At 34.1% G+C, this 14623-nt stretch overlaps 1 protein-coding gene across 2 annotated transcripts; it reads right to left on the bottom strand.

Moving 5' to 3' along the window:
* Window positions 1–221: 221 nt before the first annotated feature.
* On the bottom strand, window positions 222–14114 carry mapre3a (microtubule-associated protein, RP/EB family, member 3a). Of its 2 annotated transcripts, none has more exons than XM_051868768.1 (7): window positions 13968–14114; window positions 11235–11358; window positions 10739–10884; window positions 8767–8965; window positions 5741–5874; window positions 5273–5425; window positions 222–3144 (listed from the first exon to the last, which is right to left on the bottom strand). In XM_051868768.1, exons 2-7 carry the CDS (start codon window positions 11353–11355, stop codon window positions 3076–3078), a joined length of 822 nt encoding a protein of 273 aa, XP_051724728.1. In that variant the 5' UTR covers window positions 11356–11358; window positions 13968–14114; the 3' UTR covers window positions 222–3075. The 2 variants fall into 2 exon arrangements, with proteins under 2 accessions (XP_051724728.1, XP_051724729.1); XM_051868769.1 differs by having other exon boundaries at window positions 8809–8965.
* Between the last annotated feature and the right edge of the window lie 509 nt (window positions 14115–14623).

The raw sequence follows: 14623 nt of genomic DNA, 5'->3' as shown, positions 1-14623 counted from the left end.
GTTCCCCCCAGAAGTCCTTAAAATAAAATGTTCATATTTGAGAAAAATCGTTGGTTGAATCTCAAGAAATGCCCAGACCATATTTCACTCCAAAACAAAACAACAATATTTTGCATAAAGATTGTTTGCATTGTGACATATTTAAATGAAATTAAGCACATTTTGTATGTCATAACATTTTCCTTACCCTGATATGCAGTTGTATGAAATGCAAGGACAAAAACGGTTTTCATTAATGTTTATTTACTCAAAACAATTTATGCAAACACAATTATGGCCATACTGAGACAATACAAGATGACAGGTTCTCTACACAGAGAGAAGCAGATTCAAACCAACGACTGTGGAATCTAGCATCTCTGTTTAGTTTAATCAGGGCCTTTTACAAATCTGTTATCTTTTACAGTTAAGAATGCACAGCCCATATGCTATTCAATAGCTGAGCGAAATAAATACAAACAAAACACATAAATGCAGCAACACTAGCAGCAAACGTCAGTTCAATTCGACATGACATCATCTGATCAGTAGTATCACGTGTTTGATTGCCACTAAAATAAAATGTACACAGTAACAATGAGTCTGTCCCTCATGCTCAATGGTGTCATGAATATGACGGTAATACCACTTTCCATACTGAGTTTCTATTTTTCAGTCTGAAGTGTCAGAATAACGTCACAATCAAGCACAACAAAAAAATATGACTTTTAAACAATCACTCATCAGTTGTCAATGTATAACATTCACATGCTCCCTGGTTATAAGCAAAACAACCTGTGCCATAAGTTATGTTGTCTCACATATTTTAAAGCATTGTTGACACATTTTAATGTCTTTTTTATTTACCCTGTCACTGGCCCATCCATATTTAAAAGTATAAAAATCCTCTCTACAGCTCAGCATTTACCTCCATCACATCACTGACGAAATTGACATCAATATCTTTGCAGATATACTGTAAAATATTCATGAGTTTCATATTACTGGGATTCTTCCTGATGGTGTCTGCTTTTTGTTTTAGTCATTGAAGGAATAGTTCACCTAAAAATGAAGTTCTGTCATTATTTACTCACCTTCATGTCGTTCCAAACCTGTATGATATTTTGGTTGTACAATTAAAGCGTTCAAGCTTCAAAAAGGACGCAGAAGCACCATACAAAAATTAAATGTTGTACATATGAATTGTGCGCTCCATTTCAAGTCTTCTGAAGCATTGTTATTCAAAGAAAAATTTTACCATCTGCTCTCCTTGATGGAGAATGTAATGTTTAATTATTTTTAATGAATCAGTTAGATCTGTTTAAAACAAACAAAAAAAAAAGTCTGAATGAAACTGACTGATCATCGACTATCCAGTCAAAGGTGTATTTGACACTTGGAAGAAGCTTTAAGAAGACGTATAGTGTACGAATAGTATGTACTACTTTATGGTGCATTTGTGTTCTTTCTGAAGCCTTAAATGCCCGTTCTCACCAAGAACGATAACTATAAAGATGACGACAAAGACTTTTTACATAGAATGACGGTGCACTCGTATTATTATGAATGGGAGAAAGTGCAACGCGCAATATGGCGAAATAAGTCCCGCCTTCTAAATAAGAGCCAATCGCTGATTGGTAAAGTCATTGCGTCACTGCAGCGGCCGTTAGAAGCTCCGGTTTCTATAGAAACAGTAAGACGCGCACTTAGGACTGTGTATGTACATTAGCTTGATCCAGCCTGAAAAATGCCCTTTTTTGTCATGATTTGAGAGTTTAGAAACAAAACTTAAGAGTTAGCTGCTGTCAGATTTCATTGGTGATTTTAAATATAAAATATACTTAAAAGTTTTGGAGAATTTGATGTTTCCCTATTTAAAGAGATAGGAGCTGCACTTGCGTGCCCGAGAGGCGTTTCAAAGATGGCCGTCGAGTGAAATGACTTGTCTTGAAGGGACTTTGATAACAATAAAGATATAGTTGTAAAAATCATTCTAAATATAAAAGAATGGCAGTGTCTACACCGCAGCTATAACAATAAAATTTAGTGAAACAATATCGTTGGGATCACTTTCAGAAGGATTTGCTGGTGAACAATAAAACACTGACAGCCAATCAGAATCCATTATAATTCAAGGGCTCGCGCATTTAAAATGCAGAGGTCCAGAAAAAGCCACAGCTGTTTGACAAGTCAAAAAATTAGATCATAATGCCAGTCTAGCAAACAGTGTAATATAAAATTACCTCAGGTATCCAGCGCTAGTTTCGACAACATTGTCTTGCTTCCTTTGAAGTTGCAACAAGAAAAGCAAAAACATGTTGTAAACACTTTGAAACCTCAGCACATGAGCTTGCAATAAACAGACTGTTATCGTTTTTTGGTGTGGACGCAAATATAGTTATCTTTATAGTTAACGTTATTGGTGTGAACAGGCTTTTATCCACATTCACTGGAATTGTATGGAAAAGTGTGACCTTTTTATACAAATTATCTTTTTTTTTTTTTTCAAATGTTCCACAGATGAAAGTCATACAGGTTTGGAACGATGTGAGAATGAGTAAATGATTACAGTGTACAGTCAGTGAGAGAGGCAGACTGAAGCTGGAGACTCAGATGGATGGCGTGATACTGATCATTTCATACTGAATGGAGCCAAAACAGACCTCAAAGAAAATGCGTATGAAAATCTCACAATGAATAACTGCATTCCAGGAGACAATTTTCTTCATTTTCTTCTCTATTTCCGTCAAAATATTTACATTTTTTTTTTCAGTCCGTTGTGCTACCCACAATCTATGATACCTTTTATTTTGTTCATTCTCTATGTCGATATGTAAAACATGCTGAGACGGCTAGGATGTGTCATTGTTGGTGCTACAGTCTGGATGGGGGTGAGAACGGCGAGTGTTTGTTGATACGTATGTAGTGCATAAATCAGCGTCGGAGGACAAACAGATAGAGTATATATGGTGAGCCCATAGATTTGTAGGAAACTGAGGGGATATTAACAGCGTGCGAGAGGGGGGAGTCATTCAAAGTGGTGGGGAGAGGAAATGGTAAAGGATCACGACGATGTGGAAGAGAAAAGGAGGATGCTCAGTATTCGTCCTGGTCCAAGTGGGCCTGCTCGTCTATTTCATCATCTTCTGGCGGTGCAAAGCCATCCTGTATGAAAAATTAGCATTTCTTTTAGAATGATCACTAAAGTTGTGTCACAAATAATGCACAATACGCTACAGTATGCACTTGTACACTATGTACTTATCCACTCAACTGTGTAGTGTATGAAAGGTGATTTTGTCATTCATCATCTGAGTCTGTTTGCCCCTCCCCCTCCACTACGTAATTAAAGCTGAAACATGAAGTGTCCAACATTACACACTTAATTTTTTTTGGATAATTTAGTGCATCATCTGGGTATATAAAGTGCTCTTTTTTTCAGTGTGAACACACTACTCACACTATTTATACTACAAAACGGCATAGAATAGTGCATAAGTACGTGAATTTGGACGCACCTTATATTTAAACATTGAATTCTTCCATGCTTTCATAAATATACCAGTGGTCAACTGATGTTTTTTGTTTTGTTTGTTTGTTTTTTGCAAAGGTTTGCCAATGTCTAATGAGAAGTAGGCCTGGGTGATATACAATATAGGGTACCTTTACAAGAAAACGAGGTAAAAAAAAACGTAAAAGTTTCTCTTTGTACTGATGACAACATTCACAACGATCGAAAACAACTAAAAATGCTGTATTGTGCATGCTAGGCCAGTAGTTGGCGATGTCCCTTTATAAAGAAACACATTCTTTTACAGAGCACTCGCTCCAAACACACATGCCTATAGACTAAACACGTAATACGCAGTGTTGCCAATTTAGGGATTTTGTGTAAGTGACTTCTCTGCCCCTTTTGAGACTTTTTTCAAAAGTTTAGGGACAAATCTTGCAACTTCTTGGACAAACCTTATCTAGATTCTTATTTTGCCCACTGATCTCTATTCATATTTATATAGATCAATGAATTTGCCATTATGATGTCATCTAGTGACATTTAGCTACCAGTTTTAGCTACTTTCAATTGAAAGCAGTTGGTAACACTGGTAATACGCATGTGCATGCCATCAGCGGTTTCACAGATCCGTGTTTTTCTACAAGGAGATTATAATGGTATCGTTTTTAAAAACTTGTACTTTGAAACCTGTTTTCAAAAATTTGCATTTTCAGGACCCTAAAACGCTGTTGTCGTGTAAATGAACAGCCAAAACGCATAAAAAGTTTTCAGTTTTTATTTAAAAATGGTGTCGTGTAAACAGCCCCATACTGAATATCAATGGCAGTATAAAATTAAGTAACATTTTGAATAATGCAGATGTTTTTAATGCACTTTTATTTAGCCCGTTAAGGTTTCTGAAGACTGTCATTAGACTAATTTTAGGTCACAATTTAATAGTGGCTCTAATTAAAACATAAGTAGCAACAATAGCATTAGGACTGGTATGTTAATTTCCGAGAGTCATCTCGTCTATTTCAATTAATTTAATCTGATTCTGAAGCCTCAGCTTGGCATTTTTCATATATTCATATACTGTTGTCAATACATTGTGGAACTGACAATAGCTTTTGCCTCATTTCAGATAGTTGAATGTCACTCAAATACAAATTTCCAAGATGGCGACGACTAACAAGCATAACACAAAATTATATGTAATATATAAAGATATCTGATTTTTTTTGTAATTTAAAAAATGCTATTTTGTAGTATTTAAAAAAATACCATATTTTGTGTTCATGATTTGTCTTTACCATATTTAGCATTAGAGCACGAAATTGACTCTTGTTGAGTCATGGCACCATCTTGATGTGTACATGTGACTGTTTTGCGTGATTAACTGGAACACACTGAGGTCAGAAATGAGAAATTTGAACTTGAGTATTTATGCCTCTGACTCTGGAACACAAAGGTGCGGTTAGCGGAATTGTGTTAGATTAGCGAAATTTCACAGGCAAAAAAGATCAATTGTTTATTGTCTATAGTATAGAAATGTACGAGGCACTGCTCACACAGAAGTCACTTACAAACCAAAAAGATTTTTGTTGGTCAATGCGGTGAATCTGCGTGACCTACTTGAAATCTGTATCTTTTGCCCTGACACAAAATTCCCAATAGCATTGATTCCTATTGAAATAACTGGATAGCACGTGTAAAAACTTGCAGAACTGTAAATTGAACACGGTTAACATCCGTCAAATTACTATCAAAGAACATATAAAGAAATGTCATTGGCAGTACCTCTGTGGCATACAGAATGTCAATTATCCTACTGATAATGGGGTCGTTTTCGGTCTCGTGTTCTTGACAGATCAGTTCAATGTCTCGAAGTTTGCTGAAGTAGAAATCTCTCTCCTTTTCCAGACCGTCCACAGTTAACTTCAGCTCCATCAACTTCAAAAAGACAAAGTAAAAGACAAAGAACAAAATGTAAGCCACTACTCATCAGAAGATGACCATTCCTTAATGGGAAAAAGTTAGTATGCTTATTATGACGAGACAATCTATATCCAGAATATTAAATCAAATGTGATTATCTGAACAGGTGGGATAGGAGATCAGGAATGGTCTGAAGAAAATGAAAGAAAAGAAAGATAAAAATGACATATGCAAAATCTACCAACACTCTTCTTTCTATACAAATTTATATCTTCAATTCAAAGTATTCCAAGGTAGAGTAAGACTTCCTTACCCTCCCGGGGACTCTACCTGTTGATTAAGCTCCATGATTTCAGCATCGCTTGCCCCGTTTCGGGCATGTGTGGGGTTCTTCCTTATGGTGGTGGTCACCCTCTGTGGTGTGGGCATGTTTTTAGGTACTGTTGGCGATGTTCTCTGAGGCCCTGAAATTGGTAATGTTTTGTATTTAGCTACAATAGAAAGCTGCTCAGTAAAATCCATGCAATTTTAGGTTTTTGCTATTTCTATCAGCTTCTTTAAACACATTTACTGTAGCTCTGTTCCAAACCATAGTGGGCAAAAATGGACCCTCATAAGTGACTGATCTGAAACGTTGTATAAACAACTAACGGTCAATTCTGAATACTGCCCGCCATCTTGGGTGATTTTTTTTTTTCTTAGTGTGCTTTTCACATTGAATTTTGGAATTGCCTTCACATACTGTATAAGGAGATGTACAATACTTTGTTTTGGGAAGCATTGCATAAGATCATTTTGCGGCCTAATTTTTTGCCCATCCTCAGGAGTGAGCCTATGATGTATGTAAAGGATTAGTTCACTTCAGTTAATTTACTCACCCCCATGTCATCCAAGATGTTTATGTCTTTCTTTCTTCAGTCGAAAAGAAATGAAGGTTTTTGAGGAAAACATTCCAGGATTTCTCTCCATACAGTGGACTTCAACAGTTACCAACTTCCCAGGCAAGGAATAAGCATCTTATCTAGTGAAACGATCTGTCATTTTTAAAAAAAAATAAAAAATTATGTACTTTTTAACCACAAATGCTCGTCTTGCACTAGCTCTGCGATGCGCCACATATTACATAATCACGTTGGAAAGGTCACGCGTCACGTGTAGGTGGAAGTACAGAGAAAATGTTTACAGAGCAAAGATTAAGTCAAACGGCCTTTACTAAAAAGGTAAAACAACAATGTTGGAAGATTTTGAAGTTGGTGGAGAAAATGAGATTATCGCCCTACCGCGGTACTTCCACCTACATCACACGTGCAAGATGAGCATTTGTGGTTAAGAAATATACAATTTTTATTTTTTTTAGAAAATGGCCAATTGTTTCACTAGATAAGACCCTTATTCCTCGTCTGGGATCATGTAGAGCTCTTTGAAGCTGCACTGAAACTGTAATTTGGACCTTCAACCCGTTGGTAACTGTTGAAGTCCACTATATGGAGAAAAATCCTGGAATGTTTTCCTCAAAAACCTTAATTTCTTTTCTAATGAAGAAAGAAAGACATAAACATCTTGGATGACATGGGGGTGAGAAAATTATCAGGAAATTTTAATTCTGAAGTGAACTAATCCTTTCAGTGCGGTCTAGGGTGGCAGCTCACTAGGTTTTTGAACAGAGCTAATGATTCACTAAAATGAGTTAAGAGGTTCAGTAAGATCAGCCTTTAATAAGCTCCAGCTTGGGCAGCTTGTTACCCCATTACTTTGGTTAAGCCTGTGTGTGTGCGTGATCAAACATTAACTGTTTCAAAAGCCTGTTATCCACTTTATATCTGGCAGGTTTAACCAAAGTCAGGGAAGTGTGACGAGATGTGACTACAAACTAAATGGAGGTCACATTCCCAATCCACCCCAACGATCAAAAAAGCAGTCGACTGTCAGCAAATTAGGACGGCACTTTTATACCTCTCTGGGGACTGTAAGTTTCCAGTCATTGGCTAATAACCCTCTATTGTGCAGTGTTTCCTCAGGGTAACCAACCCTTTTTCATCACTTTGCAAGCATAAAAGATCAATAAAGTGTTGTTGATGAAGGCATGATTTTGCTCTGCCTCTCCTATCAAAATATGATTCCCATATATTAGTGAATAAAATTCCTTTTAAAACAGTTATATAAGTTAGATAAATAAATAAAGAGTTAAACAAATTATTTTCATTAAAAATTGGGTGTTTTTGAAAAATGTCTCATGCTCTCAGGCCGTGTTTATTTGATCAAAAATACAGTAAAAACAGTAATATTGTGAAATATTATTACGATTTAAAATAACCGTTTTCTATATGCGTGGGTTTTTTTTTTTTTTTTTTTTTGATGGTAAAGCTGAATTTTTAGCAGCCATTGTGGAAACTGTGGTACTTTTTTTTAGGATTCTTTGACAAAAGTTCAAAAGAACAGAATTTATTTGAAATAGAAATGTAAAAGTGTTTACTGACGTTTTTTATTATTATTTTAATGTGTCTTTGCTGAATAAAAGTAATAAATAAATAAAAGTCTTACTGACCCCAAACATTTGAATGGTACATTGAATGGGAAATTGCGGAAATATTTTGTGTGTGTGTGTGTGTTTGTGTAATGGATATATAGAAAATACTGCAGTGATTTTGTAGTTAATGTATTATTAACTATTAAATACCTAAAAAAAAATTTAATTTACAAAAATTTAAAGTACATTTTAAATACAGTGCTAACTAAGGAGAAAGTTTTTTTTTAGTCATATAATAGTGTATTTTTGGTCTTTTATAGATTTTTTTGTTTTATTTTTATTATTTTATTTCTTAAAAGATTTTAAATAAAACATTTTTTTTTTAAATATATATTTTAGTTGTTATTATTATTATTATTATATATTTGTAATGAAATCCATTTTATGCAATTTAATTAATCATGTTTTTATTGCTTTCTTAATGCATGCAATAGAGGGTTAAAATAAAATGCATGGTTTGTGTAACTCATTCCGGGTGACCAACTTTACAATGACCAATAAAAAATTTGGAGGCACTGAGGGATGAATAGGTCTGACCAAAGTCACACTTAGCAAGCAATGACTCTTTTAGGACAGCACATGAGAGAACACTGAGGAACTGATTTTGGAAAACTGTTTGTTAATACTGATATTAAGAAAACAGTTCTTTAAGCAGTAACACAGAGCTTTTTCAGTACTGAATTTCTTGTTTTCTCATTAATGAAAGCTTGGGCATGGAGTAAATCATTCTGAGGCCCGTGCACAACCAGCTGCTTTGCAGAGCACGCGGTCAATCACTAGAAGCTCAGCAATCAATGCAGCAAAAGGGGCGGCAGAATCTGGAGGTTACCTGAGGGACCAGTTCTCTTGGGTTTGTGGGAAAAGTGTTCACCTGGATTTGGTGAAGGTGCCACATCCTGGCCCTGTCTAGCTTGAAGGGGATCATACTCTTTTCCGTCATAGTTGGCATCAAAGAATTTTTTAAACCACTGGACAAATTCAAAGTTGTCCTGGAATTTTCCTTTCACTAATCTTTCCACAGGAATTATCTGGATAACAAAACAGAAAAAAATAAATAAATAAATCATTAGATCGATATAATACTGAGCTGTAATCTAGAGGTGTAATTTTTATGTTCAAATCACTGATCTAGAAATTTCTGATATAGAAATTTCTGATATATTTGATACATGAAAAAGAATATTAGAAACCTTCACTTGTTTCAGTAATATTTTCAGATAACCTGACAAGCGGCACCAAACACCAGCAGACCTGACTGATCACCTTATGAACATCTGATAAACAAAAATGTACATTTAACACTTTAATAACTTCCAATAGTTAACAAACATTATACAATGCATTTTACATATGTACATTATCAGCCAAGCTTGTAGAACTAGTTTTAATTTTAAAGGATTAGTTCACTTCAGAATTAAAATTTCCTGATAATTTACTCACCCACATGTCATCAAAGATGTTTATGTCTTTCTTTCTTCAGTCAAAAAGAAATGAAGGTTTTTGAGGAAAACATTTTAGGATTTTTCGCCATATAGTGGACTTCAACAGTTACCAACGGGTTGAAGGTCCAAATGTCAGTTTCAGTGCAGCTTCTACATGATCCCTGACGAGGAATAAGGGTCTTATCTAGTGAAACGATTGGTCATTTTCTAAAGAAAATAAAAATGTACATACTTTTTAACCACAAATGCTCGTCTTGCACTGCTCTGCGATGCGCCACGCATTACGTAATCACGTTGGAAAGGTCACACGTGACGTAAGCGGAAGTACCGATCCAGTGCCTACAAAGTGAACGTGAAAAAAAGACTAAGTCAAACTCCCTTTACAAAAAAACGTAAAACAGCGATGTCGGACGATTTTGAAGTAAATAAGATGGAGTTTTTCGCCCTACCGCAGTACTTCTGCCTACATCACGCGTGACCTTTCCAACGTGATTACGTAATGCGTGGCGCATCGCAGAGCTATAGTGCAAGATGAACATTTGTGGTTAAAAAGTATTTTTATTTAATTTGGACCTTCAACCTGTTGGTAACTGTTGAAGTCTACTATATGGAGAAAAATCCTGGAATGTTTTCCTCAAAAACCTTAATTTCTTTCCGACTGGAGAAAGAAAGACATAAACATCTTGGATGACATGGGGGTGAGTAAATTATCAGGAAATTTTCATTCTGAAGTGAACGAATCCTTTAATAATTATTTTAAATAATGATATGTAATGCATTATCTAGGCCTAATGTTCATGTTATTGCTGAAAGTTCTCATTTTTTTATTAGAGATGTCTGTATAAAAAAAAATAAAAATAAAAAAAAAACTAAGGTGAAGGCCTTACTCATAAGTGTTACAACTGTAAAGGAATGGTTCATGAATATTAACTGATGGATGTTCAAACATCTAATTGGCCCAATTAATCATGCAATAATCTTAATTTTCATTCCTACAGGATACTTTTTGTTCAAAAACATAACTTTTATATAATTTTTAAATTACAAGCAAAAAATGCTGTATGTAATTTTTTTCTTTAATCCTGCAGATTTTACTTTATTTTATTTCTGTATAATTTTCCTTTTCTTTTTATTACATTTTTAAATCAGTTTTAAGTTTTTCACTTCTTGTGTACCTTTTATGAGTTTTCATTTTGTATAAAATGCCTTCTTTCAATCAACTGTCATGGTAGCTGATATTATTTTAATAAATGAGCTCATTTATACTTTCTATTTGAGTAAAGATATCTTTATTAACTTTTAGGTCAGTTATGAGATGTATATAAAAGCAAATGTGCAAAAGCTAAAGGACCCACTAACTTTATCGACGTTCATCCTCTTGAAAGCTGCCTGGAGTACTTTGAAGTTGTGTATAAACTCATGTTCCAGCTTTGCTTGAAATTTCACTTTCTTTAAAAGAATACACCCTGGGAACAACATGTCCATGAACTGACAATAAGCCGCCCCTGAGGACAAACAGCAAAAGAGAGCATAGGTCAATAGAGCTCATTCATTGCATGATGAAAAAAAAGAAAAGAAAAAGTCTTTGATCAGCATGCATCTGATTGGTTAACCTTATTAGTGTCGAGTGATAAAGAGTGCAAAGTAAATGCTTTTATTTGACTGATTACACTGGAAGAGATAAAAACACTGAACATATGTGATCTCTCAATATGATCAAAAGCAAAGTAAAAGCCTTATTGTTGTGAAATTACCAGTAGTGCTGTATAATCTGTAAGAGTACGCTAGGGCAGCTGAGAGCCATTCATGACATAAAAGACAGAAACCCTTTGTGAAGTAAGGCAGTATGACCCACCTGAACATAACTGCTCTATTTTGGTGTAGGTGAGCTGAAGCGAATCGTTCACCCATGCCAACATGTCATGTCGGCTCAGGTTCTCAATTGTTACTGACGTGGAGTAAACATTCACTGCCATCTCCTGCAAAGAGAAACAATAGGAACAAAGTCACTGTGGACCTAAATGCACTTCATTCATTTTAATCTGTGACAGTATATATTTTAAAATATTTGATTTTTCATCATTTCAAGTTTATATATTATATACATTTATATTTTACATCCTGAAATTATATTTTATATAATTATATAATTTTATATACAATAAAAAACATTTTATATTGTTATATTTATTTTATATTGTTAAAAGTATATTTATTTTATATATTATTTATATATTATATTTTTTATATAATTTTTTTAACATAATTTTAGGGCCACTTTTAGTATTTTATTTAAAATGTTTATATTTTAGAAATCAATTTTATAATTTTCTTTATAATTTGTGAGGAGTTGACATCATGGCTGTGACAGAGAATATTAATATGATATTACCTGATTAAAAATGTTTTTATAAATTGTAATATATATATATTATATTTTATATTTTTTATCTAATTTGTTTTTATCTAATTTCATATAAAACATTACTTTCACAGCATAGCAGGTAAAGGCAAATGCTTTGAATATGTGCCACTGTGTTGTGTTTCCATTTGGGCAATCTGAAGTGATATTCAGTAGTCACTGCATCAATGCAGAGCTCAAACTGTAATCACACTATAAGTTTTTCAATCCTCCAAAGATTATCCATCCAGATTAACGTGTTTCTGAGATGTTGTTAACCATGCACATCTGCTGCGCACTGCAGACTGCGTGATGGATTCTCTTCTACAGAGAAACAATATGTGTGTATTTCACAGCATGACGTTTCTAAAGCTCTGATTCTCAAGTACTGGAACAAGATAACCAACAAAAGTAGTATTTTAGTTCTATGTTTTGAAATGTCAGCACGATATAAAATATAGTGTTGTTGACTATCGTGTTAAATGCATTAGCCATGAAGTTTGTTTCTGGTGTTCTACTAATAAGGACACTTTTTGTTATTTTATTTAAACAATTAGAAATCAATTTTACAATTTTCTTTAGTTGACATCATGAATATTAATATGATATTACCTGTGTAATAAATATTTTTATCATTTTTTTTAATATATATTATATATAAATATTAGAGATGCACTGATACTAAATTTCTCCACCGATACCGATAGTTGATTATTCAATGATATCTGCCGATACCGATAGTTTCGGGGTTCTGCATTTTATACCGTTTAATTAATGATAATTTCATTATAATTAATAATTATTCATAATATTTTTAAAGAATAAAATGCAAATAAAAACTTTATTCTTTTTATTTCATCAACTTGTTTCAGAGTAACTGGTATCAGTTATAAACAACCACATTACTCAAATTAATATTAACACACATTAACTACATTCTGAAGATGAAATGAATATTTCTTAACTTTCTGCATTTTCCTGCCGTCTTTTGATTGACAGGATATATTGGCCCTGACTATCGGCTGTTTTTAAACTATGTTTTTTTTTTAAACTATCAGCCGATAGCCGATAGTGTGAAAATTTGCTTTTATCGGCCAATACCGATTGTTGGCCGATATATCGGTGCATCTCCACTAAATATTTTATATATATATATATAAATACATTTTTATAAATGTTTTATATCTGTGTTGACAAAAATTAAAGTAAAAGCTTTGAAACTTTATAAAGGACACATTTTTATTAACCTCTATATTTCTGTCAGGACATAGCAGCATAGTTTAAATGATTCTTTAAAAGTTTGTATTACATACTTTAATCTGTATGAAGTTATAGTCAGAGAACAGCTTTTTTTTTATAATATTATAATTTAAATAAACAGTAAATAAGACAAACCAGTCCTTTTGTTTTGTAACATTCTAGAACATTCTTAGATCAACTCTGTTTATGTTGCTATGTTAAAAACTAATGGCAGTTTTTTTTTTTTTTTTTTTTCTCACGCCCCCAAAAACGTGAAAGGCAAAAAAAAAAAAAGTTTATTTATTTAAAAATATATATATAATTATTGCCGCTAATAATGTCCATTTTCTCAATAAAGTTTTAAGGAGTGTAAATTATAGGCCTATGCATCGCATTACGTTGGTCTGACCTTAAATATGAAGAAATGAAGCGGTGATTGACAGGTGACAGGCTTCGTTTAGTCAGTTGCATAAATTGTAAACTGTCTCGTGCGCGTTTTACTGTCATATGACTGCCATATGTCTATCTTATAATATTCGTATTTATTACAAACAAATAATTTTTGTTTTACGCTTATTTATCATTTGCTGCAAACGATGTCTTAAACTATATTGTAGTCTCCTATAATGGGAGTCACACAGGCCCTATAATAACGCGTTCTGTTTATCATTGAAATGGCTTCTTTACGCCTAAATGTGTACATAAATTGTGCGTTTTACCCTATAAAACAGCACACTAGAGCCTGCAGTGATATGTAATACATGCGAGTTCGTTGAACAAACGGTCCATTATATTGTGACAGTTTCTCTGCAGGCCCCGCCGTACATGAGCAACACCACACACGCTCGAGCCATAAACACATAACACACAGACAAAAGACGCCTATTTAATGTCATACATTATGAAGAATTCCGATGAATTATGATATTTTAACAATGTTCTACTCACTGTATTTTGACGGCGTCCTTCCCAATGTTGATATTACACTGGCAGAAGGCAATCTGCTGCTGGCCGCTGCTAATCTGGGTTGCCAGATATGCGCTGCTGCCTAGTTACGGGCAGCCCACGACAGCGCCACGCTCTTCTGCAACAAACTGGCCTTCTCTGCGCATGCGCCAAGCACCTACATTAGACGCATGTCTTTGTACTGTCATAATAGCACGTTAGTTAAAGGGTTAGTTCACCCAAAAATGAAAATTCTGTCATTAATTACTCACCCTTATGTCGTTCCAAACCCGTAAACACAAATTAAGATATTTTTGATAAAACCCGTTTGCTCAGTGAGGCCTCCAAAATGCCAGCAAGATAATTAACACTTTCAATGCCCAGAAAGCTATTAAAGACATATTTAAAACAGTTCATGTGACTACAGTTGTTCAACCTTAATGTTATGAAGCAACGAGAATACTTTTTGTGCACCAAAAAAAACAAAATAACGACTTTATTTAACAATATCTAGTGATGAGCAATTTCAAAACACTGCTTTATAAAGCTTAAGCCTCGTAACGAAGCCTCGTTTACTGAAATCACATGACTTTGGCAGTTTGATACACGCTCCGAACCACTGATTCGACACAAAAGATTCGTAAAGCTTTGAAGCTTCA

This window comes from Ctenopharyngodon idella, chromosome 17 (genome assembly GCF_019924925.1).
Source record: "Ctenopharyngodon idella isolate HZGC_01 chromosome 17, HZGC01, whole genome shotgun sequence".
NCBI classification, from domain to species: domain Eukaryota; kingdom Metazoa; phylum Chordata; class Actinopteri; order Cypriniformes; family Xenocyprididae; genus Ctenopharyngodon; species Ctenopharyngodon idella.
Note: the sequence above shows the minus strand (reverse complement) of the source record. Positions and strands in the feature narration are given on the sequence as shown.

Excerpts from the sequence above, each read along its gene's own strand:
- mapre3a (XM_051868768.1), bottom strand. The coding sequence starts at position 11,355 with ATGGCAGTGAATGTTTACTCCACGTCAGTAACAATTGAGAACCTGAGC. Across the intron at positions 5,875-8,766 it reads CAAGAGAACTGGTCCCTCAG|GGCCTCAGAGAACATCGCCA; the intron begins GTAACCTCCAGA and ends TACCAATTTCAG. Across the intron at positions 3,145-5,272 it reads ACATTCTGTATGCCACAGAG|GATGGCTTTGCACCGCCAGA; the intron begins GTACTGCCAATG and ends TTTTTCATACAG.